Source organism: Cryptomeria japonica, chromosome 10, assembly GCF_030272615.1.
Source record: "Cryptomeria japonica chromosome 10, Sugi_1.0, whole genome shotgun sequence".
NCBI lineage: Eukaryota > Viridiplantae > Streptophyta > Pinopsida > Cupressales > Cupressaceae > Cryptomeria > Cryptomeria japonica.
Genome location: NC_081414.1, coordinates 99,476,864 through 99,501,622, shown reverse-complemented (window position 1 = coordinate 99,501,622; position 24,759 = coordinate 99,476,864). Strand labels below are relative to the sequence as shown.

The window sequence follows — 24,759 nt, the reverse complement described above, 5'->3', positions numbered from 1 at the left end:
AATTGTGCTGGTTATGTAGTGATCTTTCGTAAAATTTAGGCACTGGTGGCTGTTGGATTATGTAATTTTCCATTTGCTTTACTAGGGCTTAGAGCTGTCAGCAGTTGCTGTATGCTGGATTCTGGAATATAAGAATTGGTCAAAGAATGAAGGGAAAAAATTTCTATATCTGAAATGTTTTCCCTTAATCTGAAATATAAGAACCAGGAAATCCCTCTTTTCCCCTTGTCCCCCTTGAGACAAAGCTGAAATATAAGTGTCATCGGACAAATTCATTATATGTATAAAGGAAGTTTGGAATACACTACCCAATCGAGACCAAACTGATATATGAGATAAAGAACAAAAGGTTATTTTGGAACTGAAAATAATTCTTGACATTGATACTTCTGGACAAGAAAGTAACCGAATACTTCATCTAGTACAAAACTTGCCAATAAAAGTGCTTCATGGAAAAATGAGTTCTTAAAAACCTGACATATTTCTCTACCCATGATTATAGGGGAACTTGTAAAATAATGAAATTATGTACTTACTAATTGTATAAACATAGATGTAATAGTTCTACTATCCATGGGATAAGGCAATCAAAGGTTGGAGGAGGCACAGAGCTACTATCAATATAATATGGCATTTAAAAAATTTCCATTTATGGATTCTTTCAAAATAAAAGTTAGTAAAGCAAATTCTTGCAAGCAGATACAAACCGCAGTAGCTTGCTCAGCCTGACGTTTAACGAAAGTATCTCCAACCATGAGCTTTTCCAATTGCTTAGAAGGGAGACCATAAAGCTCTTCTGGAACATTTTTGAAGTTCTCCATCACTGCAAATCATTTTCAAAACAGCTACATCCCTCAAAAATGGCATTTCTCCAAAGATTTTTAAAAGAAAATTATTTCTCTCGTGTCTAACATATTAAAGTCAAATATGTGCTAGTGTCATAACTTTAAAAGACCAATCACTCACTTAAGGTTGAAAATACAGTAGGATTTTAGCATTTCAAAGAATAGAATTCTTAACAAGGTACATGGAATAATGAACAAAATGTCCAAAATTGATCCAAAAAAACTGAACAAAATGAACAAAATTTCCAAAAATCATTTTTCTAATGGGATCAAACAAATATAATCCAATGTTAATTGAGATAAGCTCAAGCAGTATTTCGATGGCCTATCACGGCAAAGACCCAGCTTTGGATACCTGAAAGACACGCAGTGCGTAAAATTGAGTAACATACCACATCCAATGCTAGCAGCATCGTACCTCAATGTAGAGACCACAAGTCCTTTGTAATTTAGCAGATAACGTACGGGGCACAGTTTTTGCTTTAGATATTAGAACTGAATAAGGTAATCTAATGTCAATCAGGAGGAGCGAAAGCCATAATTTAATGGAATTTCATTGCAAAGACTCTGGTTCAAATCCCAAAAAGATATCTTCATGGTAAAATTGAGTTGCATACCCTACTTCATTTAAGAGGACAGATGCAAAAATATCTAACTGATGAATGCATAACCTCAAATTCTGAATTGAAGCCTAAGGCAAGTCCCTGCCGTGGGTAGATGGAACGAAAGGCCAGCATTTTTAATAAGTCGGATCTGTCTACAACTTCGACTACCACTACGTTTTGATTCTAGGGATTTACATTTATATATAGTTTCAGGTTTCCAATTTGGTGACTAATACCTCACTGTGGAAAACCCGCAAGGCGTTGGTTTTTCCATTTATTTTGTGTATTGTTCACAACTGCTGAATTTTGACCTCATGATCGAGCTTGGTGGCAAATTCGAACTAACCAATCAACTGAGCATACAGAACCTAGCTACAGTGCTGTTTACGTCCACTGATAAACCATTGGACCTCAAACACACAAGAAATTGACTTGAAACCAATCCACAGACGACTTTGTATAAAACTAATGGTATTTCAAACAAAAGAAACCCTAAACTTTAAGGCGACAGTGTCGTCTGTCCTACTACTTACCTCCGTCTTTCAGATTTTCCTCCCTAAACTGCTTTGGAATGTGGTCATAATTGGCTTTGACTCCATTGGATTTGGTGACCACCTTCCTCCGATTGCAAAGTTTCGAGGGACAAAACACCTGAGCGCCATACAATGAACTCTTGGCATAAATTTCACGTGAATAATCTGATTTTCTTCCAAAATTATTCTGGCATGTAAATCCAGCTGAAACCCCAAGGGTAGCCATGGATAACACAGATTCCGTTTTATTTCTCAGTATTTGTAGAATGAACCCTTACTGTTTCGTCTTCGTGTATCTTGTTCAGACCATAGAAATATCGTAAGTGTAGTTTAAATTTTGTTTAAAAGCCATCATCTTTTATCTCTTTTAACTAGTTATTATAGTTCCAGGCAGGAATATTAATGCATTTTATTATTTATTTATTTTATTGGATAATGTATTAAAAATAAATAAAGATATAAAAATTCAGTTCTAAGAGATTTCCACAATCTATCATATAATTAAGAGAGTATTTCTGGATTCTATTGTGTGAAAGATTTTTGCATCAACGTTTCGGACTCCGTGATCCATCATCAGGATGAAGAGAGTCAAATAAGATGGAAAGTTGCAGACTTGGAATAAATAGGAAGGATTGGAGAAGGGTGCACGAAGAACGAAAAACCAAGAAGGTCAAACCTAAACAAGAGGAAATAAAATAAAACCAAAGAAAGAGAGAAATAAAAACCAAAATAAAACCAAGGAACAAATAAATAAGAAGATAAATAAAAAAAGGGGGACAACAATAAAAAAGAACAAGCACACAAAAAAAGGGGGGTTAATATCTAAATAAATATAAAGAAAACTCTCACACACACAAACAGAGGAAAGACAAGACCTAAGGAAAAAAATAGACGGGAAACTAAAAACCGGAACTCAAGAAGCAAACACCAAGCATAAATGTTAATATATATGTGTGTGTGTGTGTGTGTGTTTATATATATATATATATATATATATATATATATATATATATATATATATATATATATATATATATATATATATATATATATATATATATATATAATATAATATATATATATATATCATAAATATATATATAAGAAAATACACATCCATATATATACACATATAAGTGTGTATATATATATGTATGAATATATATAAGGATAAATATCCGAATGCATATAGCTCTAAAAATAGGCACATAAAAATCCCCACACACACGAACAACGAAAAGACAAGACCTCGGCTAAGAAAGACAAGCAAAGAAAAGAAATTCTAAGCTATGAAACAAAACAAACAATTAAACAATGAATAAATATAAAAATAAAAATTAATAACACAACAAAGCACGGACAACAATACACGAGGGGAGAAAAAAGGACAACAAGAAGGGGACCCAAAGGATAAGCGAAAGGAGGCCAAAAAAGGAGGGGGGGGGCTAGAAGAAGGAAGAGAAGAGAATGAGAGGAGGAGACAAGGAGAGGTAAAGCAACACCGACTAAGGGTCTAAGAGAGGAAGAAGGGAAAGGAGGAGGGCTATCTGAGCTTAGACAATAAGGGGTGCCAAGAACTGCTAAGATTCCAGCCATCATCCCGATTGAGGTTAGTGGGATGATTGTAGATTTGAATAGCTTCCATGAGTTTTCTTTTGAAAAAATTGTCTTCTTTGAACAAGATTTGGGTGCTCTCTAAACAAATGTGGTGCTTCGTTGAGAGAGAATGATCTGCAAGGGCTGACTTAAGAGTACGCTCATGCTTGATGTCAGCATGGTGCTCTTTAATTCTAGTGATGAATGACTGACCAATTTCCCCAATATAAGGAGAGCCACAAGAACACATAATCTTGTAGACGCCAGAGTCAAGGTGAGGATCTCTATAGTCTTTGAGATGCGGGATGTGCTTCTTCACTGTAGAGACTGGTTTGAAAGAACATCGGATGCCTTTCCTAAGGAGGATCTTGGCAATTTTGTGGGAAAGGCCCTCAATGTAAGAGATGGAGGCAAAGCATTGGGTAAGGGGTTGGGAGGGCTTGGTCAAGGAGTGCGAGCGATAATGGGCATGGTTGAAGGCCCTGGTGATTTGCTTGGAAGAGTGACCATTCAAATTGAAAACTCGACGGAGATGGACCAACTCTTGGTTTAGGTTATCCTCATCGCAAATACGATAGGCTCTCAAGGCAAGGGTTTTAAGAATGCCAATTTTTTGGCTCGGGTGGTGATGAGAGGAAGAATGAAGGTAGCGATCGATGTGGGTCGCTTTGCGATAAACTCGACAACCTAGAGACCCATCAGGCTTTTTTATGAGAAGGATGTCAAGGAATGAAAGTTGGTTACTAGATTCGACCTCCTTGGTGAAGGAGATACAGGGAGAAATGTTGTTGAGGTGGGTATGGAACTCTTCTAACTTCTCAAGACCATGTGGCCAACAAACGTTGGTGTCATCCACATATCGTTTCCACCACTTTGGTCTAAGAGGGAAGGAGAAAAGAGCCACTTCTTCAAAGTGCTCCATGTAGAGATTAGCAATGACAGGAGAAAGAGGGGAACCCATGGCCACACCATCTACTTGCTCATAGATGACCTCTTGGAAGGAGAAAAAAGTGGATCTAAGGCAAAGCTCAACAAGAGAAGCAATTTCATCATTGGTTTTTTTCCTGACAATCTCAATTGAGTCAGGAATGGGGACTTTGGTGAAGAGATAGACCACGTCAAAGCTAACTAAAAGATCCCCGCTCTCTAACCTCTTGTCCTTGATGAAATCAATGAAATGGGGGGAATCATTGATGAAGGACTCACGTTTCCCAACTAGGGGAGAGATTAGTTTGGCGAGGAATGAAGCCAACTTGTAGGTAGGGGAGCCTATAGTGTCCATTATGGGTCTAAGTGGGATGCCATCCTTATGGATTTTGGGAACACCATAGATGCGAGGAGTAATTTCCTTGGAAGGGCACAAGCGCTTCTTGGTCTCCATGTCAAAAGACAAGGAAGCCACTACTGCTTTGATCTTCGTTAAAAATTTTGAGCAAGGATTGCGAGAAAGCGTTTTGTAGCTACTCGTGTCAGAGAGGAGGGCCAACATTTTGGAAATGTAATCCGCTCTATCCATCAAGACTGTGGCATTCCCCTTGTCTGCTTTGGTGATGACAAGGTCATTGTTGCTCATGAGATTGTCAAAGGCCTTAAGCTCGGATTTGGGGAAGTTGCTTTTAGGTGGCTTAGCGCATCTAAGCGCAACCGCACAATCTTGCCTAACTTCTTCTGCAATGTCAACAGGAAGAGATTGCACCATATTTTCAATCTCTAAAACGAATTGCACGTGCGGAATGGAGCGAGGGGAACAAGCAAAGTTGAGACCTCTTTTTAAAAAATTAAACGCAAGCAGATCCAAGACAACACTGGAGAGGTTGACCACAAGTTTGTTATCCCAATCTTGGATGGAGAGAGAGTGTTGGGAAACATTGTGGCGAGAATCCCACCTCGAGATATGGCCCGAAGAGATGGGCTCAAGACTGAACGGGGGAGGGGCAACGGGAGAAATGGAGAGAAAAGGGTCCTCGGGAAGCCAAGAGATGGGATCGGCTTAAGGAGGAGGATTGGCTGTGATGGTAAGCAAAGGAGGATCACCCGTCAAGTGAAAGGACCCACAAATTAATGTTGAAGAGGAGGGATAGGGCCTAGTCGCATGGGGAGGTGAAGGAGAACGAAGATTGGACACAACGACAACTCGAGGTCTGAAGCAATCTTTAAAAATATCAACGCAATTACTATTACCAGAAGAATCTTTAACAATATCAACGCAATTAATATTGTCAGAAGAAAAGGAACGTTGGGGACTAAAATATGAAAGGAAGTTAAGTAGCAGAAACAACTTCCTACACTAACCTTGAGAGGAGGGTAATACAAAACTTTTTCAGATCGTTACAACAGTTACAGAAAAATAGAAATAGATATAATAGCATTCATACCACAACACAGTGATTTACGTGGGGAAAACCCTTTCGGGAGAAAAACCCCACACTCCAAAAGCAGCTCAATATTTTATTCAGCAATCAAAAACATATTACAGCATACTTGCAGAGCAAGCTCTTCGCAGGAGTACCACGAATCAGAGATTCAAAGGCAACTCAATAGCCATAAGACTCTCTTACACCCAACGTCTATCTCACACACCTCATAAATAGGAGATACAATACAAGAAACCGTCAAACGGTATTACAAAACCATGGGCTAAAACCACCCAATAAGGTGTAGTCGACCTTATCTCCCTTCTAGATGCCCTATGACATGTTAAAGCACACATCAACACATGTCGCTCCCTTTTACAGCTCATTTATGTATCCGATACAAATTATTTTTCCTATTTCAGGAGTACAAACTTCCGGAGGCCATAACTTGAGAACCGAGTGTCCAATTGACAAACCGTTTGAAGCGCCGGAAAGCTCGCGAAGTGCTGCGCCGGTTACGGCCACTTTTCAGGGTGTTTCGGAGCCTCTAAATCCCCCAAAATTAAGTTTAAACATTTTATCACACTCCTCCAAGATGAAAACTTTAATATCTTCAAAACTAGCTGTGACCTTGCGACGCAACTTTACCAGAATGCTTATCTAGCCAACCAGAAGCTTCAGCGAGAGTTTCGCACCATTTCATGCTCAAATGAAAACTTACTATAAATAGTAACCTCGCATAAATGCAAGGTTGAGACACCATTTTTCCCAACAAATCTCCCACTTGTCGAACACCTTGCAGGGGCGGAAGGGAATGTCAACACAATGAATCAATTGCTAGGGGCCATAAGGCCCATAAACTCTGAACACCATCTGAACTTCTCTGTGCTCACAGCCTTAGTTAAAGCATCTGCAACATTCATCAAAGTTTCCACCTTAACCAGCTTCACCCTACCATCTTCGACCATATCTCTAACAAAATGATACTGAACATCAATATGTTTGGTCCGGGCATGAAATGTCGAGTTCTTAGCTAGACTAATTGCACTCTGATTGTCACAGTAAACTGTCACTGTACCTTGTTTTATTCCAATATCCGAACACAGTCTCTTAAGCCAAATGGCCTCTTTACAAGCATGAGTAGCTGCCATATACTCTGCTTCAGTAGTGGATAAAGCAACCACAGCCTGTCGCTTACTCATCCAACTAATTGCACCACCAAACAAAGTAAACATAAGCACTGGTGGATCTTCTGCTATCAATATCACCTGCCCAATCTGAATCCACATAACCATGGATATCAAGGGAAGTCATGTCTCCAACTGAATTACCATGATAACACAAAGAATACTCTGAAGTACCCTTCAAATATCTGAAGACTCTTTTAACTGCATCCCAATGAACTCTACCAAGATTAGACATATATCTAGAAAGTACTCCCACTACTTGGGCAATGTCTGGTCTAGTACAGACCATAGAATACATCAAGCTTCCAACCGCACTCTGGTAAGGCACTCTGCTCATGTCTTCCATCTCCAATGGGGATGTAGGACAATCTGAAATAGATAGTTTCGTTCCAACTGTAATAGGAACACTCAATGGTCTACAATTCTGCATGTTGAACCTCTGTAACACTGAATTCACATACTTACTCTGGCCTAGCCATAGTTTTCTGTTCACCCTATCTCTTCTAATTTCCATCCCAAGAATGTGCTTTGCTACACCAAGATCTTTCATTTCAAATTTAGCAGCAAGCTGAGACTTCAGTTCTGAAATCATACCTTTCCCTTTACCAATGAATAACATATCATCAACATACAATGCAATGAATAAGAAATGATCACCATCAGATTTATAATAAACACAGTGATCTGATTTAGAACGTTCAAATCCCAAACTCAACACATATGTATCAAATTTATGGTACCACATCCTAGGACTTTGTTTGAGGCCATACAAAGATTTCTTCAATTTACAGACCAAATTACTTTTGCCTTTCACCACATAGTGCTCCGGCTGTGTCATATAAATATCTTCCTCCAAATCACCATGAAGGAAAGCAGTTTTCACATCCATTTGCTCAACCTCTAAATCATAAGCAGTAGCAATAGAAAGCAAAAATCTAATGGACGTCATTTTTGCAACAGGAGAAAATATCTCACTGTAATCAACACCCTCAACCTGAGAGTAGTCTTTTGCAACCAACCTTGCTTTATACTTCTCAATGCTTCCATCTGAACCAATCTTTTTCTTGAACACCCATTTACAACCAATAGGTTTTCGTCCTTCAGGGAATGGTACAAGATCCCACGTATCATTCTTTTTCAAAGCTGCCATTTCTTTCTCCATAGCAATCTTCCAGGATTCTGCATCATTCGTACCTAATGCCTCTTCTACAGATTTCGGTTCATCCACACTAGTATTCAAAGCAAAAATACATCTCCAATCATTAGGTGAATACCTTTCAAGTGGTTGTCTATGTCTTGTAGACCTTCGAACAAGCTGAGTTGGAGGTTCTTCCTCCTCTTCTGAAGATTCAGAGCTAGACGAGCTCTCCTCAACTTCTTGCCTATCTAGGGGTCTCGATTCAACTCTTTTAGGTGTAGAAGGAAGTTGAATCACATCTTCTTTTTTAGTCTGTTCTGGCTGCAATGTAATAGAAGGAGACTTAATTTCTCTAAAAATAACACTTCTACTGTGAATTACCTTTTGTGCAACAGGGTCCCAAAGCTTGTATCCTTTCACACCATAACTATACCCGATGAAAATACATTTCACAGCCTTGTTCTCCAACTTTGTTCTCTTCTCCTTTGGCACATGTGCATATGCCTCGCAACCAAAAACTCTAAGATGTCTCAATGAAGGCTTGTGACCTGACCATGCTTCCATAGCGTTTTATCAACAAGAGCTAATGTAGGAGACTTGTTAATCAGGTAGCAAGCAGTGGCAACAGCTTTAGCCCAAAACTTTTGTTCGAGACCAGCACCACTCAACATACTCCTAGCCTTCTCCATCAATGTCCTGTTCATTCTTTCTGCAACTCCATTCTGCTGTGGAGAATACGGAGTTGTCTTCTGCCTGTTAATTCCACAGTCTTTACAGAATCTATCAAAATCATTAGAGAAAAACTCACCGCCATTATCAGTTCTCAAACATTTTATTTTCTTTCCAGTCTACAACTCAACCATTGCTTTAAATTCTTTAAAACGACTAAAAACTTCAGATTTACTCTTTAGAAAATAAACCCATGTCCTTCTACTAAAATCATCAATAAATGAAACATAATATGTGGATTTTCCAATCGAAGAGACATCTACTGGACCAAACATATCAGAATGGATAAGATCCAAAACACCACAAGTTTTATAAGAACTTGAGTAAAACTGAAAGCGGTTTTGTTTTCCATAAATGCAATGCTCACAAAAATCAAAGTCAAGATTATAATCATTCAAACCTTCAACAAGGTTTTTATTTTTCAAGGTCCTTAGACCCTTTTCTCCAATGTGGCCAAGTCTCTAGTGCCATAACATAGTCTTCTCTGCAGGTAACTTTGCTTCAGACGAAAGAGCACCCTTAGGTACCAAAAAACCATTTCCATCTGCTGAAGGTGAAACCTTCAAATCTTCCAGTGAAGTATCCGCAGATTTACTTTTTATAGATGTGTTATTACACTCAACAGTGTATGCTTCAAGATTATACAAAGTGTCAAACCTGACACCTCTAGCAACTACCATAGCACCCTTAATCATCTTACATCCTGCTTCAGAAAAGACTACCTGCACACCCGCATCTATCAGTTTGCTCACAGATAACAGGTTTCATTTTAATCCAGGGATATGCAGCACACCATTAATCCTTTTTATTCTACCATCAGAAAACCTGATTCTAACTTTACCTCGACCAACAATGTCTAGAGGTGAATCATCACCCAAGTACACCTTACCTCCATTAAATCCTTCATATCCAGAAAACCAATCTCTATTGGAAGTCATATGAAAAGATGCACCTGAGTCAATTAGCCAGGCATCATTACCTGCACGAGTCGCCAAAGCCGCAATAAATGCATCGCCATCTTCCTTGTCAGACTCAGAATCAGAATCAAACTTTTTCTTTTTCTTCTTCTTCTTTTCTTCTTTGCAGTCCTTACGGATGTGACCTGGTTTACCGCAGTTCCAGCAAATGACTTTGGACTTTCCAGGAGATTTCGATCTCCCTTTGGATTTAGACTTGTCGCGCTTCTCATTCTTCTTGCCTTTCTCCTTAGGTCTTCCACGAACGGTTAGGGCTTCCTTTGAACTGATGGATACCTTCCTTCGCATCTCTTCACCGAGTAGGGCACCCACCACATCTTCAGATTTCAAAACAATAGAAGTACTACCGATAGCCATAACAAGAGAATCCCACGAATTAGGCAAAGAACAAAGCAAGATCTGACATTTCTCCTCCTCGTCCATCTTAACACCGACGGATACTAATTGAGCCACCAACATATTGAATGCTTCCAGGTGGTCTGCAATTCATCCACCCTCTTCCATCTTCAAGGAATACAATTTCTTTCTTAAGAAAATTTGATTTAATAAAGATTTCGCTTGATACATCTCACCAAGCTTAGTCCATAGCTTCTTTGCAGAGTTCTCTTCATGGACATTGATTAGAACAGAGTCTGCTAGACACAGTCTGATTAGACCCTTGACTTTTCGGTCCATAACATCATATTGAGCTGTTGCAGTAGGATCTAAGGGCCTTTGGACATTCGCATCAACAGCATCCCAAAGATCTCGATCTATTAGCAGATCTTCCATCTTCAGCTTCCACATCTCAAAATTACTTCCATTAAATTTCTCCACCTTTATTCTCCCTTACGAACTCGCCATCTAAATATTCCTGCAACAAGATCAAAAAGTGTCTTCTGCACAAGCTCCCACTCAAATTTGGATTAGTTCAAAAAACCCAACTGCCCACAATTGAAACTAAAGGTGATAAGGCTCTGATACCACTTGAAAGGAAGTTAAGTAGCGGAAACAACTTCCTACACTAACCTTGAGAGGAGGGCAATGCAAAACTTTTTCAGATCATTACAACAGTTACAGAAAAATAGAAATAGATATAATAGCATTCATACCACAACACAGTGATTTACATGGGGAAAACCCTTTCGGGAGAAAAACCCCACACTCCAAAAGCAGCTCAATATTTTATTCAGCAATCAAAAACAGATTACAACATACTTGCAGAGCAAGCTCTTCACAGGAGTACCACTAATCAGAGATTCAGAGGCAACTCAATAGCCATAAGAATCTCTTACATCCAACCTCTATCTCACACACCTCATAAATAGGAGATACAATACAAGAAACCATCAAACGGTATTACAAAACCATGGGCTAAAAACACCCAATAAGGTGTAGCCGACCTTATCTCCCTTCTAGATGCCCTATGACATGTTAAAGCACACATCAACACGTGTCGCTCCCTTTTACAGCTCATTTATGTATCCGATACAAATTATTTTTCCTATTTCAGGAGTACAAACTTCCGAAGGCCATAACTTGAGAACCGGGTGTCCGATTGACGAACCGTTTGAAGCGCCGGAAAGCTCGCGAAGTGCTGCGCAGGTCACGACCACTTTTTAGGGCGTTTCGGAGCCTCTAAAGCCCCCAAAATTAAGTTTAAACATTTTATCGCACCCCTCCAAGATGAAAACTTTAATATTTTCAAAACTAGCTGTGACCTTGCGACGCAACTTTACCGGAATACTTATCTAGCCAACCAGAAGCTTCAGGGAGAGTTTCGCACCATTTCGTGCTCAAATGAAAACTTACTATAAATAGTAACCTCGCATAAATGCAAGGTTGAGACACCATTTTTCCCAACAAAATATGTACCAAGGAGGGAGACCTTGGGAGGTGACCGTTGGCCTTCCTGAGCATGGGCGTCCAGTGCGTCTAGTAGCATTGCAGACCTCTATGAGAACAGATCACTAGGCGAAAAACTATTGCGATCAGAAGACCGAGACATATTGGATGAACCAACCGAATGTTGTTGCAATGGAAGGAAAGTTGAAGAGTCAGATTTATGTCTACGACCTCCTTGGACGTAATCCAACAATGACGGAAGGGAGACAGGGGGGTTGGAAGATGAATGTGAGGCCAGGTGGAGGAGAGAAGTGGCATGAGGAGGAGAGGAAATGCGGTGAGAGGGAAGGAGAATCGTGGAGAGCTCGGAGGACACATGATTGGAATGGGTGGCGGAAGGAGGAGAGTGGCACCGAGTCTTACGCTGCAACCTTAGAAACTTGTTCTTTTGCCTCTTAATGCATACTTCCTGGCAACCAACGGCTCTGGCATATGAAGTGGTGTCGAGATGGAACCAAACATCAAGATGCAGAGAAGAAGCCAATTCTAAGTGCAAAGGGAACAATCTAGAATTCAAATGGTTGATCATCGATCTGGTAGATTTGATAACCAATCTGAGGAGAGATAAGCCTACACGCCAGAAAATGTGCTTGGTCTTGCAGTCCTAAAGGTGGTGGGTAACTCTGATGAAAGACGAGATGAATTTGGAATCACGACATCTTTTTAGGAAAGCCAAGTTTGCAACTTTTTTTGCCAATTTTATCCTCAGTGACTCAAATTGTTTAGCTTTAAAGTTCAATTCCCTCCCATGAAGGGTATAAATCAGTTCTAAGAGATTTCCACAATCCATCATATAATTAAGAGAGTATTTCTGGATTCGATTGTGTGAAAGATTTTTGCATCAATGTTTTGGATCACACTCTGTTATCCATCATCAGGATGAAGAGAGTCAAATAAGATGGAAAGTTGCAGACTTGGAATAAATAGGAAGGATTGGAGAAGGGTGCACGAAGAATGAAAAACCAAGAAGGTCAAACCTAAACAAGAGGAAATAAAATAAAACCAAAGAAAGAGAGAAATAAAAACCAGAATAAAACCAAAAAAATATATATATATATATATGTAAAGGCAAGGGAACAAATAAATAGGAAGATAAATAAAAAAAGGGGGGACAACAATAAAAAAGAACAAGCACACAAAAAAAAGGGGGTTAATATCTAAATAAATATAAAGAAAACTCCCACACACACAAGCAGAGGAAAGACAAGACCTAAGGAAAAAAATAGATGGGAAACTAAAAACCGGAACTCAAGAAGCAAACACCAAGATATATGTACATGTATATGTATATGTATGTGTGTGTGTGTGTGTGTGTGTACATACATATACACATATATAAATATATATATACATATATACATACACACACATACACATGTATATATATATATATATATATATATATACATACATATATATATACACATATATAAACATATATATATATATATATGTGTGTTTATATATGTATATATATATATATGTTTAATATATATATATATATATATATTTATATATGTGTAGCGTCGTAAATTGTACGCACTTGCTAGGGTGGTACAATTTCACACCTAGTTTAGCACCCGCCTTGGCGCATTTTGTATTTTGCATTGCATTTCCCCTTTGACACTTAATTAATTAAATTAATTAGGTCTAAGGTTCTATTTTATCATCTTCCACATCATAAAATTGGGCCCTCTCATTAAAATGTGCCCTTTTCATTTTATTCCTCTGATACATCATTTAATCAAAAACCCTAATTAGGTCCTATTTTGAACTTGGGGGCTTGATTTCGGGGGTCAAAACATCTCGAAATCACCTGTAACTTCGGGATTCTCTCTAAAATCATCATATCCGACGACCCTAAAAATTTGGTGAAAAGTTGTCGGGACCATGGCGCCCGGAGTGCACACGGTCCCGGACATTTTTCCCGAAATTTTAGGAGCACGATCCAATCATAAAATAAAGCTTAACCCCAAGAAATTGGCGGGAGATTCAATCTCTAGGTCGGCTAAAAGATGAAATTATGACCTAGGGTTTCATATATAAGAGCTCTCTTTCTTCATTTGAAAGGATCCAGAATTTTGGCTTTCAAGGACCTTCTATGCAGCGTAAGAGCAGATCTTTGAAGACTTCAACAACATTCGACATTCATCCATCAAGCATTCATCAATTTCATTCATCCACTTAGGGCTTGGAAGACATTGAAGAGCAATAGGAGATCACCGACTGAAGATTGGCTTGTACCCCTCCCTTGGGGTTGGGTATGATTTCATGTTGTTTTCATGTCTTTGCATAAGCTTCAATATATCATTCATTCATGCTTTAGATCACTTTGTATCTTGATTTGGAGCATTTACATTATCATTTATAAGCAATTAGGGTTTACTTTCTAGGTTGCTCTAGTTTGCTTACTTGCATTTTAGGATCTTGCACACACACAAGGTCTGCACACACATTACTTTTACAATACAACTTGGCTATTCGTGGAGGTGGAAATCACCAAAGCGGAGGTTTGACTAAGGCAAAACCCTATATAGCCGCCCACCACACCTTTTCAGATATAAGTGCAGGTTTCGAGATTCGGACGACGCCGCAAGTTGCAGATCTGGGAAAAGTAGGCCGAGACAACACTCCACACCAAGTTTCAGAGCAAAAGACCAGGACAAGGGCGTGGGGCACCCTGGTCCTGCCAGAACAGGGGCGCTGGGCGCCTTGGTCCCTCTATCAGACAACAATTTTCAGCATTTTTGACAGCTTTTCAGGTTGCAAAACAGCAGTTTCCGGAGCAGTTTCAGGGGCAGAATCAGGACAGTGGCGCCCTAGCCCCTGTCTCGAACATTTTCACTCATATTTTAACACCGGGTATGCATTTACATTCTTGTTTTGTCCTTGTGTTTACAGCTTTCCATTGTTTAAGTTCAATTCTGCAATCTTGTTATTAGTTCATACTTGCACTTTGGGGTTAGGGATTGAACTTGCATCAGTTTATCTTTCAATTACAACAAAGGAATAGAAATCCTAATAGGTAGCCCATGGCTCTCTCTTCCACAAAAAGAAGTAGCCAATTGTGTGATACCTCTAGGCTCTTTTGTAGTCCACAAGTGTGTGATTGAAAGTGAGATTTGAGCATGTTTGCTTAGTGTCACTTTTTCTACCACACATTTTGGTGAACCTGACGTGAATTCCAATCTTCTCTAATTCTGATTTATGTTTTCAAATTTGAGTGTTTATGCTATTTCAAATTCAAATTTGTATTTACAAGTTTTAATTTCTTGCAAGATTCAAAAAAATTTAGAGGAAATTTTTGCTAAAACCCTAATTTTTCAATTCAAAGTTGAACTTGTGGATAGCTTAATTGGGATCAATAATTTCAAATCTGATTTAGGAACTCATTTGAATCATAAATTTCATTTTCTAAATCTACATTCTAAGTGCTTGCATTGGTTAAAATTAAACATTTCCTTCTATTTTTGCATGTGTTATCATTTGGAAGAGGAAAATTGTTGTCATGATGCATTCATTTCATAGATGTGATAATGGGTTAGCTTCCCTTGTTTCAATTTTTCCGTCTCCTAAAGAACCTCCCCCCATCTATAACAACATTTTCATGCCTAAAAGAGTTGCTACCAATCCCTTCGAGACTCTCCCATGCTCTAAGGATGAAGTCTTTAAGAGTGATCTTGACAATTCTCCTAAAAAGTGCCCTTCCTATTTAGCTATCCTAGAGGAAGAGAATGATATCATAAACACCTTTCTTAATGTTACTTCACCTTCCCTACATGATGCCTCTCTAAGTGAAAAGGTATTGATGGACATTGACTTATTTTCTCCTAAAGTTGGTCCTTCCAATGGGGGCATGTTAGTGCAACAAGAGGTTATGAACACTTCTTTCAAAGATCTCCTTCCTAAGCATGAATCTTTGGAGAAATATGTTCATGTTCCTCCTAAAAAACACTCCCTTCATGAGGATCCTTTTGTGCAAGAAGATGACATTATCCCTACATTTCCTAGTGATTGCATTTCCTTTTCCAACAAAATTCCCACTAGAGATGATGAATTAATGATAAATGCTTACCCTTCTCCTAAAGTTTGTCTTACCCATAAGCATCCCTTAGAGAAATAAGATGAAATAATAAGCAATTTCCTTAATTCTCTCTCCCCTAAAGATCATATTGAACATATTTTGAGGAAAGAGGATGAGTTTAACACATCTATTGATGCTCTCCCTCCTAAGGATGAGGAAATAATAAACAATGTTATCTCCTCTCCCGAAATTATCAATACTTCAAACATTCCTTTCAACCACTTCACTATTTGGGATGAACCATTAGAAGAAAGTGTAGATTATTCTCTCTCCCTTGATAGTTTCTCACCTTCCTTGAATCTCAATTATTCTCCCTCTAAAAATAAAGCATCTCCCTCTCCTCAACTTGGTTCTACTCATAAGGAAACCCTAGTTCAAAGCAAGATGGTTAACATCTCTTTCAAAGATCTCCCTCTCAAAAGTGAGACTTTAGAGAGTAATGTTGATCCTTCTCCTAGAGAGTTTATTCCCCATGTAGATCCTTTGATGATAAAGGATGATATGACCTTTCCTAGTATTACTCTTCCTACTAGAACATCAATGCCTAACCCTTGTCTCTCTCCTAAAATTGATTTGATCCGTGATAAGATTTTAGTGCAAGAGAAGACTATCAATAATTCTTCCAACGCTTTTGTTCATTCCTCTAAACCATCCTCAATCAATTTGATACATGTGAATGAAACACCTAACAAACCTCTCTTCACTATCCAAGGTGTTTGTCCTTCTCAAAATTCTCAACCTTTAAATAAGCCTATCTTAGTGGTTCAAGGTGGTTATGCTAATGATTCTTTTTGCACTCCTAAGAAACCTATTATTACTGTGCAAGGAGGTTACTCTACTAAGAGCCCTTATGAGTATGCTAAGCAACTGACTAGAGAGAGTTATAATGCGGTTGCTCATACCTATAACACAAGAAATAATAGACAGCCTAATCCTCCTCCTGTTACTCCAGTTTCTCTTCCTAATTCCCAACCTATTCTTCCTCAATCTCCTCATATTTTACAAGTTCTTGGTAAGGAATATGATCTCATAGAACAACTTAAAGCTACCCCTACTAAGATATCCCTTTGGGATTTGATCCAAACTTCTTTCGTTCATCATGGAATGTTACAAGATGCCTTGAAAGATTTGAATGTTCCTCCACCTAATACATCTAGTAATATAGTGTCTTTGGTTAACTCTGTGATGAATCCTAAAGCTCAAATTGTGTTTACTCAAGATGAGTTGCCTACTAGTGAAATTCAACATCAATATGATCCCTTGATGATTGTGGTTATCATAAATGACACTGCTATAAGACGAACACTGGTAGATAATGGCTCTGGCCTTAATGTGTGTAGCATTAATCTATTGCATAAGATGAATGTGGATACATCCCTTATTGAGCCTGACTCTCATCCCATTCGAGGCTTTGATAATGTGGCTAAGTCTTCATTAGGTATTATCACCTTACCCATCATAGTGGGACCTATTACTTTTCCTACTCCTATCCATGTTATGTCAGGAAATCTAACATACAATTTGTTATTAGGGAGACCTTGGATTCACAGTATGCAAGCTGTCCCCTCTACATTGCATAGACAAGTTAAATTTATTTATAACAATAAGACATATACCTTGATAGGTCATACTAATTTTCAAGCCTGTTTGCAAACATCTACTTCCAAAGGGAGTTCTTCTAAACCTTTCTCTTCTAGTGATGACTCTTTAAACAAAATACCTATGGATGAATCATCACCCTCTGATAATCAAAATTCTTTGGATGAGTCTGAAGTTCTTGAAGAAGATTCTTCTCAACTTGAATCTACACATGAAAAGGCTTTTGATCCTGAGAAGGTTCTCGTAGAAGATGATTGGGGATCTCTTGATTTCAATCCCACCTTTGTAGGTGAGTATAGGGTTCCTCCTAGAGCGCTTAAAGTTAAAGAGAAGGAAGAAACTAAAAATCAATCAATCTCACCTGGGTTTATGAACAATAATTTTGTGGCTGCTTCTCAAACTTCTTCTCCTCACACCTCTAATTCTGAAGAATTTGATTCTTTGTCTTATGAAAAACCACCTTCTCTTTCTGAAATGGCTAATCGTTATGGTCGTGGTTTTCATATTTTGGCTAAGAGTGGCTATAGTGGAAATGGTTGTGGCACAAATGAACAAGGAATTAAAGTTCCATTAGAACATAACATGCATGAATATTCATTTGGACTTGGATATAATCTTTCTAAGCCCACCAAAGCATCTAAAAGACCATCTCTCAATGTGAATGCTATATTTAGTAGTGATGATGATCTCACTTCAACTAAATAATCTTCTACTCCTATCAACTCTCATTCCCCTCATAAGGAAATCTTGGCGACGAACAAATCTCTTTATGAATCCCCTCAAATTTCTAAATCCACTTATGAATCTTTATCTCCTATTCATCATAAAGTCCTTTCCTCCAGGGATAAGGCTCTAATAAATTACACTCATCCCTCTTCTAAGATTTCTTGTGACTTTTCCTCTTCAATTTTTATCATTTTATACATGTTTTTGATCTCACTTATAGGTGAGCATTTAGCATGTCATATTCAAATACCTCATTCAATCTATCATTTCTTTAAATAACATTAATGGCTATTATGTTGCTCATCATTATGTGACATTGGTAGCTCATTTGCTGGGGGCTCATTGTCATTCATGATGGTACAATTTCAAGTGCAATCATATTTTTGAAGCAACATAATAGCCTATTTTCTATGTTATCTCTTGTTCCTATGGGGACAAGAGTGATTTCATACATCTCTTCTTTTTATGGTTAAAATTTCCCTTTGGGGTAATAGTGTGGAAATACTGATCATCTTTGCTTTAGAATTCTCTTTTCCTAGATATGGGAGAGGATGTGTATTCTCTTTCTTATCCTACCCACTTCTTGTGAGGAGCATTTTACATACACTAATGTCTTGCTTGCATGAACTCATGTGAGTATGTAGTACATTTTGTTTATGCCTAAATCTCTCCCTGGAAGATTGTGTAAGTCCTTCTCATTGACCTTATCCTTGGGAGGCAATGATCTTTCCTTCTTTTTTTTTATCTAAGGATCCACTTTTTCCTATTTCGTGGATGGTGTGAACTTTATTACTTGATGTTATTCCTTGTATGCATTTGTTGTTGTTTGTTCAAGGATTCTCTCTTACAAGAGGTGTAAGTCCTTGACTACAACCTCTTTTGCACTTGGTAAAATGCATCCATAATGAATTCACTCTCCCAATTGGGTTAAAAAGAGCATCATCCTTCGTTAAGAATCACTTTCACCTCACAAAAGAAGGAAGTATTGCATTCTTATTCTCTGCTTTGTCTTATTCTAGAAGGTGTTATATTTGTCTAAAACAATTCCTCTCGGGGATAGGTGTCTTTTGTACAAAGATCTCTTATCCTCTAAGGATCTCCTTTACACATACTACAAGATATCCCTTTTCAACTATCTTATCCTTGCTTAAAGAGTGCAAAAACTCCCTTGCTTGGATCTATGACATTGTTACATTTTTGGGGTATCTTCTTTTGTGATGAAGGTAGGTATCCTTGTTCTACTTTGCTTATGACATAAACATTACACTTTTTGAGCAATGGGTCATTCTCAGAACCAGAGCACAGACTCTTAGAGCAAGATGTCTCCATTGTTCTTTTATGCAAGGTGATTATTCTCGGAACCAGAGCACAGACTCTTAGAGCGAGATGTCACGCTTTTGTACTATACATATACAGGTTGTAGCATACTCGGGCATAGACTCCTATGAGGTGCTTCTAACCTCCCTTACACACACATGCACGAGGTTGAGTGGAACTAGCGACATAAGGCTAGACTTTCTCACTCTCCTCCCTTACATGGATCACCTAGACAAACTCTAGGGGCTAGTTTTCCATGTCCTTTTTCCCATGGATCACATAGACAAGATCTAGGGGCAAAGAGTCCATGTTTTCTCTCTCACTATTCTTCTCATGGATCACCAATGCGTGTATTCATGCTTTTTTTTTTTTTTCCTTTCTTTTCTTCTCTTTGCATTTTGTTTCCATTTACATCCTTCATCTTGTGTTAGAGAACTCTCAAATCCTCACACTCTTTGTTGTGTTGGAATTGAGATTTAGTCCTCTTTCTTACCAATTGATTCTCCATTAGTTTTTGACCTCATATCAAATCTTCTTGTGAGCATTTGTCATCAATATTCTTTAACAATTCGAAGTGGTAAACATGATACCTTGTTTCAACTCACTAAAATTAGCAAGCCGAAACAGGGGGGGGCATATAGCTACCCTTGAATTTTCATCACCTTCCTTAGTAAGCATTAGGTGATTTTGTGATCTAACATGTGTTTTGTAGGGTGCGGTTCCTAACTGTGTACTGCAGATACCGCTGGGGGCTTCGTTCGACAGACTTATGGATATATCCTTTTTCAAATAATGTTTACTTTTCTGTACTTTAGCTTGTATATGCACGTAGTGTTCATATGACCACTAAAGTGGGGGCTAAATGTAGTGTCGTAAATTGTACGCACTTGCTAGGGTGGTACAATTTCACACCTAGTTTAGCACCCGCCTTGGCGCATTTTGTATTTTGCATTGTATTTCCCCTTTGGCACTTAATTAATTAAATTAATTAGGTCTAAGGTTCTATTTTATCATCTTCCACATCATAAAATTGGGCCCTCTCATTAAAGTGTGCCCTTTTCATTTTATTCCTCCGATACATCATTTAATCAAAAACCCTAATTAGGTCCTATTTTGAACTTGGGGGCTTGATTTCGGGGGTCAAAACATCTCTAAATCACCTATAACTTTGGGATTCTCTCTAAAATCATCATATTCGATGGCCCTGAAAATTTGGTGAAAAGTTGTCGGGACCATGGCGCCCGGAGTGCACACGGTCCCGGACATTTTTCTCGAAATTTTAGGAGCGCGATCCAATCATAAAATAAAGCTTAACCCCAAGAAATTGGCGGGAGATTCAATCTCTAGGTCGGCCAAAAGACAAAATTACGACCTAGGGTTTCATATATAAGAGCTCTCTTTCTTCATTTGAAAGGATCCAGAATTTTGGCTTTCAAGGACCTTCTATGCAGCGTAAGAGCAGATCTTTGAAGACTTCAACAACATTCAACATTCATCCATCAAGCATTCATCAATTTCGTTCATCCACTTAGGGCTTGGAAGACATTGAAGAGCAATAGGAGATCACCGACTGAAGATTGGCTTGTACCCCTCCCTTGGGGTTGGGTATGATTTCATGTTGTTTTCATGTCTTTGCATAAGCTTCAATATATCATTCATTCATGTTTTAGATCACTTTGCATCTTGATTTGGAGCATTTACATTATCATTTATAAGCAATTAGGGTTTACTTTATAGGTTGCTCTAGTTTGCTTACTTGCATTTTAGGATCTTGCACACACACAAGGTCTGCACACACATTACTTTTACAATACAACTTGGCTATTCGTGGAGGTGGAAATCACCAAAGCGGGGGTTTGACTAAGGCAAAAACCTATATAGCCGCCCACCACACCTTTTCAGATATAAGTGCAGGTTCGGGATTCGGACGACGCCGCAAGTTGCAGATCTGGGAAAAGCAGGCCGAGATAGCACTCCACACCAAGTTTCAGAGCAAAAGACCAGGACAGGGGCGTGGGGCGCCCTGGTCCTGCCAGGACAGGGGCGTTGGGCGCCCTGGTCCCTCTATCAGACAACAATTTTCAGCATTTTTGACAGCTTTTCAGGTTGCAAAACAGCAGTTTCCGGAGCAGTTTCAGGGGCAGAATCAGGACAGTGGCGCCCGCGCCCCCGTCTCAAACATTTTCACTCAGATTTTAACACCGGGTACGCATTTACATTCTTGTTTTGTCCTTGTGTTTACAGCTTTCCATTGTTTAAGTTCAATTCTGCAATCTTGTTATTTGTTCATACTTGCACTTTGGGGTTAGGGATTAAACTTGCATCATTTTATCTTTCAATTACAACAAAGGAATAGAAATCCTAATAGGTAGCCCGTGGCTCTCTCTTCCACAAAAAGAAGTAGCCAATTGTGTGATACCTCTAGGCTCTTTCGTATTCCACAAGTGTGTGATTGAAAGTGAGATTTGAGCATGTTTGCTTAGTGTCACTTTTTCTACCACACACACAATATATATATATATATATATATATATATATATATATATGTATATGTATGTATGTATGTATATATATATATGTATGTATGTATGTATATATATGTATGTATGTATGTATACATATATATGTATGTATGTATATATATACATAGATATATATGTATGTATATATATGTATGTATGTATATACATACATATATATGTATGTATGTATACATACATATATATGTATGTATGTATACATACATACATATATATGTATGTATGTATACATACATATATATGTATGTATGTATACATACATACATATATATGTATGTATACATACATACATATATATGTATGTATATACATACATACATATATATACATACATATATATCTATGTATACATATATATGTATGTATATACATACATACATATGTATGTATATGTGTATATATATACATATATCTATATATATATATGTATATATATACACACACACATATATATGTGTATATATATACATATATCTATATATATATAGATACATATATACATACATACATATATATATATACATACATATATATATGTATGTATATACATACATATATATATGTATGTATATACATACATATATATATGTATGTATATATACATACATACATATATAAATATATATATACATACATATATATACGTATGTAGATATATATATATATATATATATATATATATATATATATATATATATATGTTTATGTATATATATAAAAAAAATAAAAATTTATATATATATATATATATATATATATATTAATTTTTATTTTTTTTATATATATACATAAACATATATATATATATATATATATATATATATATATATATATATCTACATACATATCTACATACGTATATATATGTATGTATATATATATTTATATATGAATTTTTATTTTTTTTATATATATACATAAACATATATATACATATATACATATATATACATGTATATATATATATATATATGTATATATATATGTATGTATACATATAAGAAAATACACATCCATATATATACACATATAAGTGTGTATATATATATGTATGAATATATATAAGGATAAATATCTGAATGCATATAGCTCTAAAAATAGGCATGTAAAAATCCCCACACACACGAACAACGAAAAGACAAGACCTCGGCTAAGAAAGACAAGCAAAGAAAAGAAATTCTAAGCTATGAAACAGAACAAACAATTAAACAATGAATAAATATAAAAATAAAAATTAATAACACAACAAAGCACGAACAACAATACACGAGGGGAGAAAAAAGGACAACAAGAAGGGGACCCGAAGGATAAGTGAAAGGAGGCCAAAAAAGGGGGGGGGGGACTAGAAGAAGGAAGAGAAGAGAATGAGAGGGGGAGACAAAGAGAGGTAAAGCAACACCGACTAAGGGTCTAAGAGAGGAAGAAGGGAAAGGAGGAGGGCTATCTGAGCTTAGACAATAAGGGGTGCCAAGAATCGCTAAGATTCCAGCCATCATCCCGATTGAGGTTAGTGGGATGATTGTAGATTTGAATAGCTTCCATGAGTTTTCTTTTGAAAAAATTGTCTTCTTTGAACAGGATTTGGGTGCTCTCTAAACAAATGTGGTGCTTCGTTGAGAGAGAATGATCTGCAAGGGCTGACTTAAGAGTACGCTCGTGCTTGATGTCAGCATGGTGCTCTTTAATTCTAGAAATTGGAATGTATGTATGTATGTATGTATGTATGTACACACACACACACATATAATAATACATACATACATCCATACATTCTAGAAATGATAGAAATTGGAATGGACACCCTTGCAACCGAGAAAATCTTGCCTAGTAATGAAAAAGATTATCTAGAGATATGGATAGAAAGCATTAACTGGAAACTAGTGATCATAGATCAAGTTTCATTAGAATTAGAAAAGCTCATGCTTTTATGTGATCAAGTGTGTACCAAACTCCAAGGACAACTCACTACTCTTCTCCTAGATGTGACATTGATGGAAGATTTGCAGATGTTATAGAATAGCTTCCAGAACATGGTAGATCAGCAGCTTTTTAACAGGACAAATTTCAGTGAAAATACCATCGAAAGGTTGATTGATATTTACTATTCCTTGAGAACTTCTATGCCTCAGACACTCAGCATGGTGACAGAACTTAGTGGCATTCATAGAAACTTGAAGACATGGAAAATGAGGATAGCTAACATCCTAATTCCCAAAGGAAAATCTGTCACTTCGGCCATTCGACTTTTCAGAATCTTCAGAGACAAAGGACCTGGACAACCTAATGTGCCTACAGAAGCAACAGCCTCATCGGCAATGCAAGGAGTTAGCTTAGAATAAGTGCAGAGTTGCATTTTGTATAGTCTCCATTTTTGTTGTGTTACTCACATCATGTTTTTGTCTTTCTTTGTAAATAACTCTCATGGTCGAGTTTTCCTTTCTCTCATCTCTATTTCTGTATTCTAATAAAGGATAATCTTGCCTCTTTTCATATGAGGTAGTTATCCTAAGTTCTCATTTTGGGTAGTTATTCTAAGTAGTTAATTCTCCCAAAGTTGAGGAAGTTATTTCAAGTAGTCGAGGAAGTTATAAAGTAGTTATAAAGGTGGTTAGGGTAGTTACCTCAGGTGGTTACCACTTCGCCTA

At 37.4% G+C, this 24,759-nt stretch overlaps 1 protein-coding gene across 1 annotated transcript in view; it reads right to left on the bottom strand.

Annotated features, from left to right (window-relative positions):
• Positions 1–2,340, bottom strand: part of LOC131060668 (ATP-dependent Clp protease proteolytic subunit-related protein 1, chloroplastic) — a 61,545-nt gene extending 59,205 nt beyond the window's left edge. The window contains exons 1-2 of the mRNA XM_057993989.2: positions 1,984–2,340; positions 708–823 (exon numbers count right to left, since the gene is read on the bottom strand). Of these exons, the coding sequence (XP_057849972.2) occupies positions 708–823; positions 1,984–2,209 (342 nt within the window). The 5' untranslated portion in view covers positions 2,210–2,340. The remainder of the gene's footprint in view (positions 1–707; positions 824–1,983) is intronic.
• Between the last annotated feature and the right edge of the window lie 22,419 nt (positions 2,341–24,759).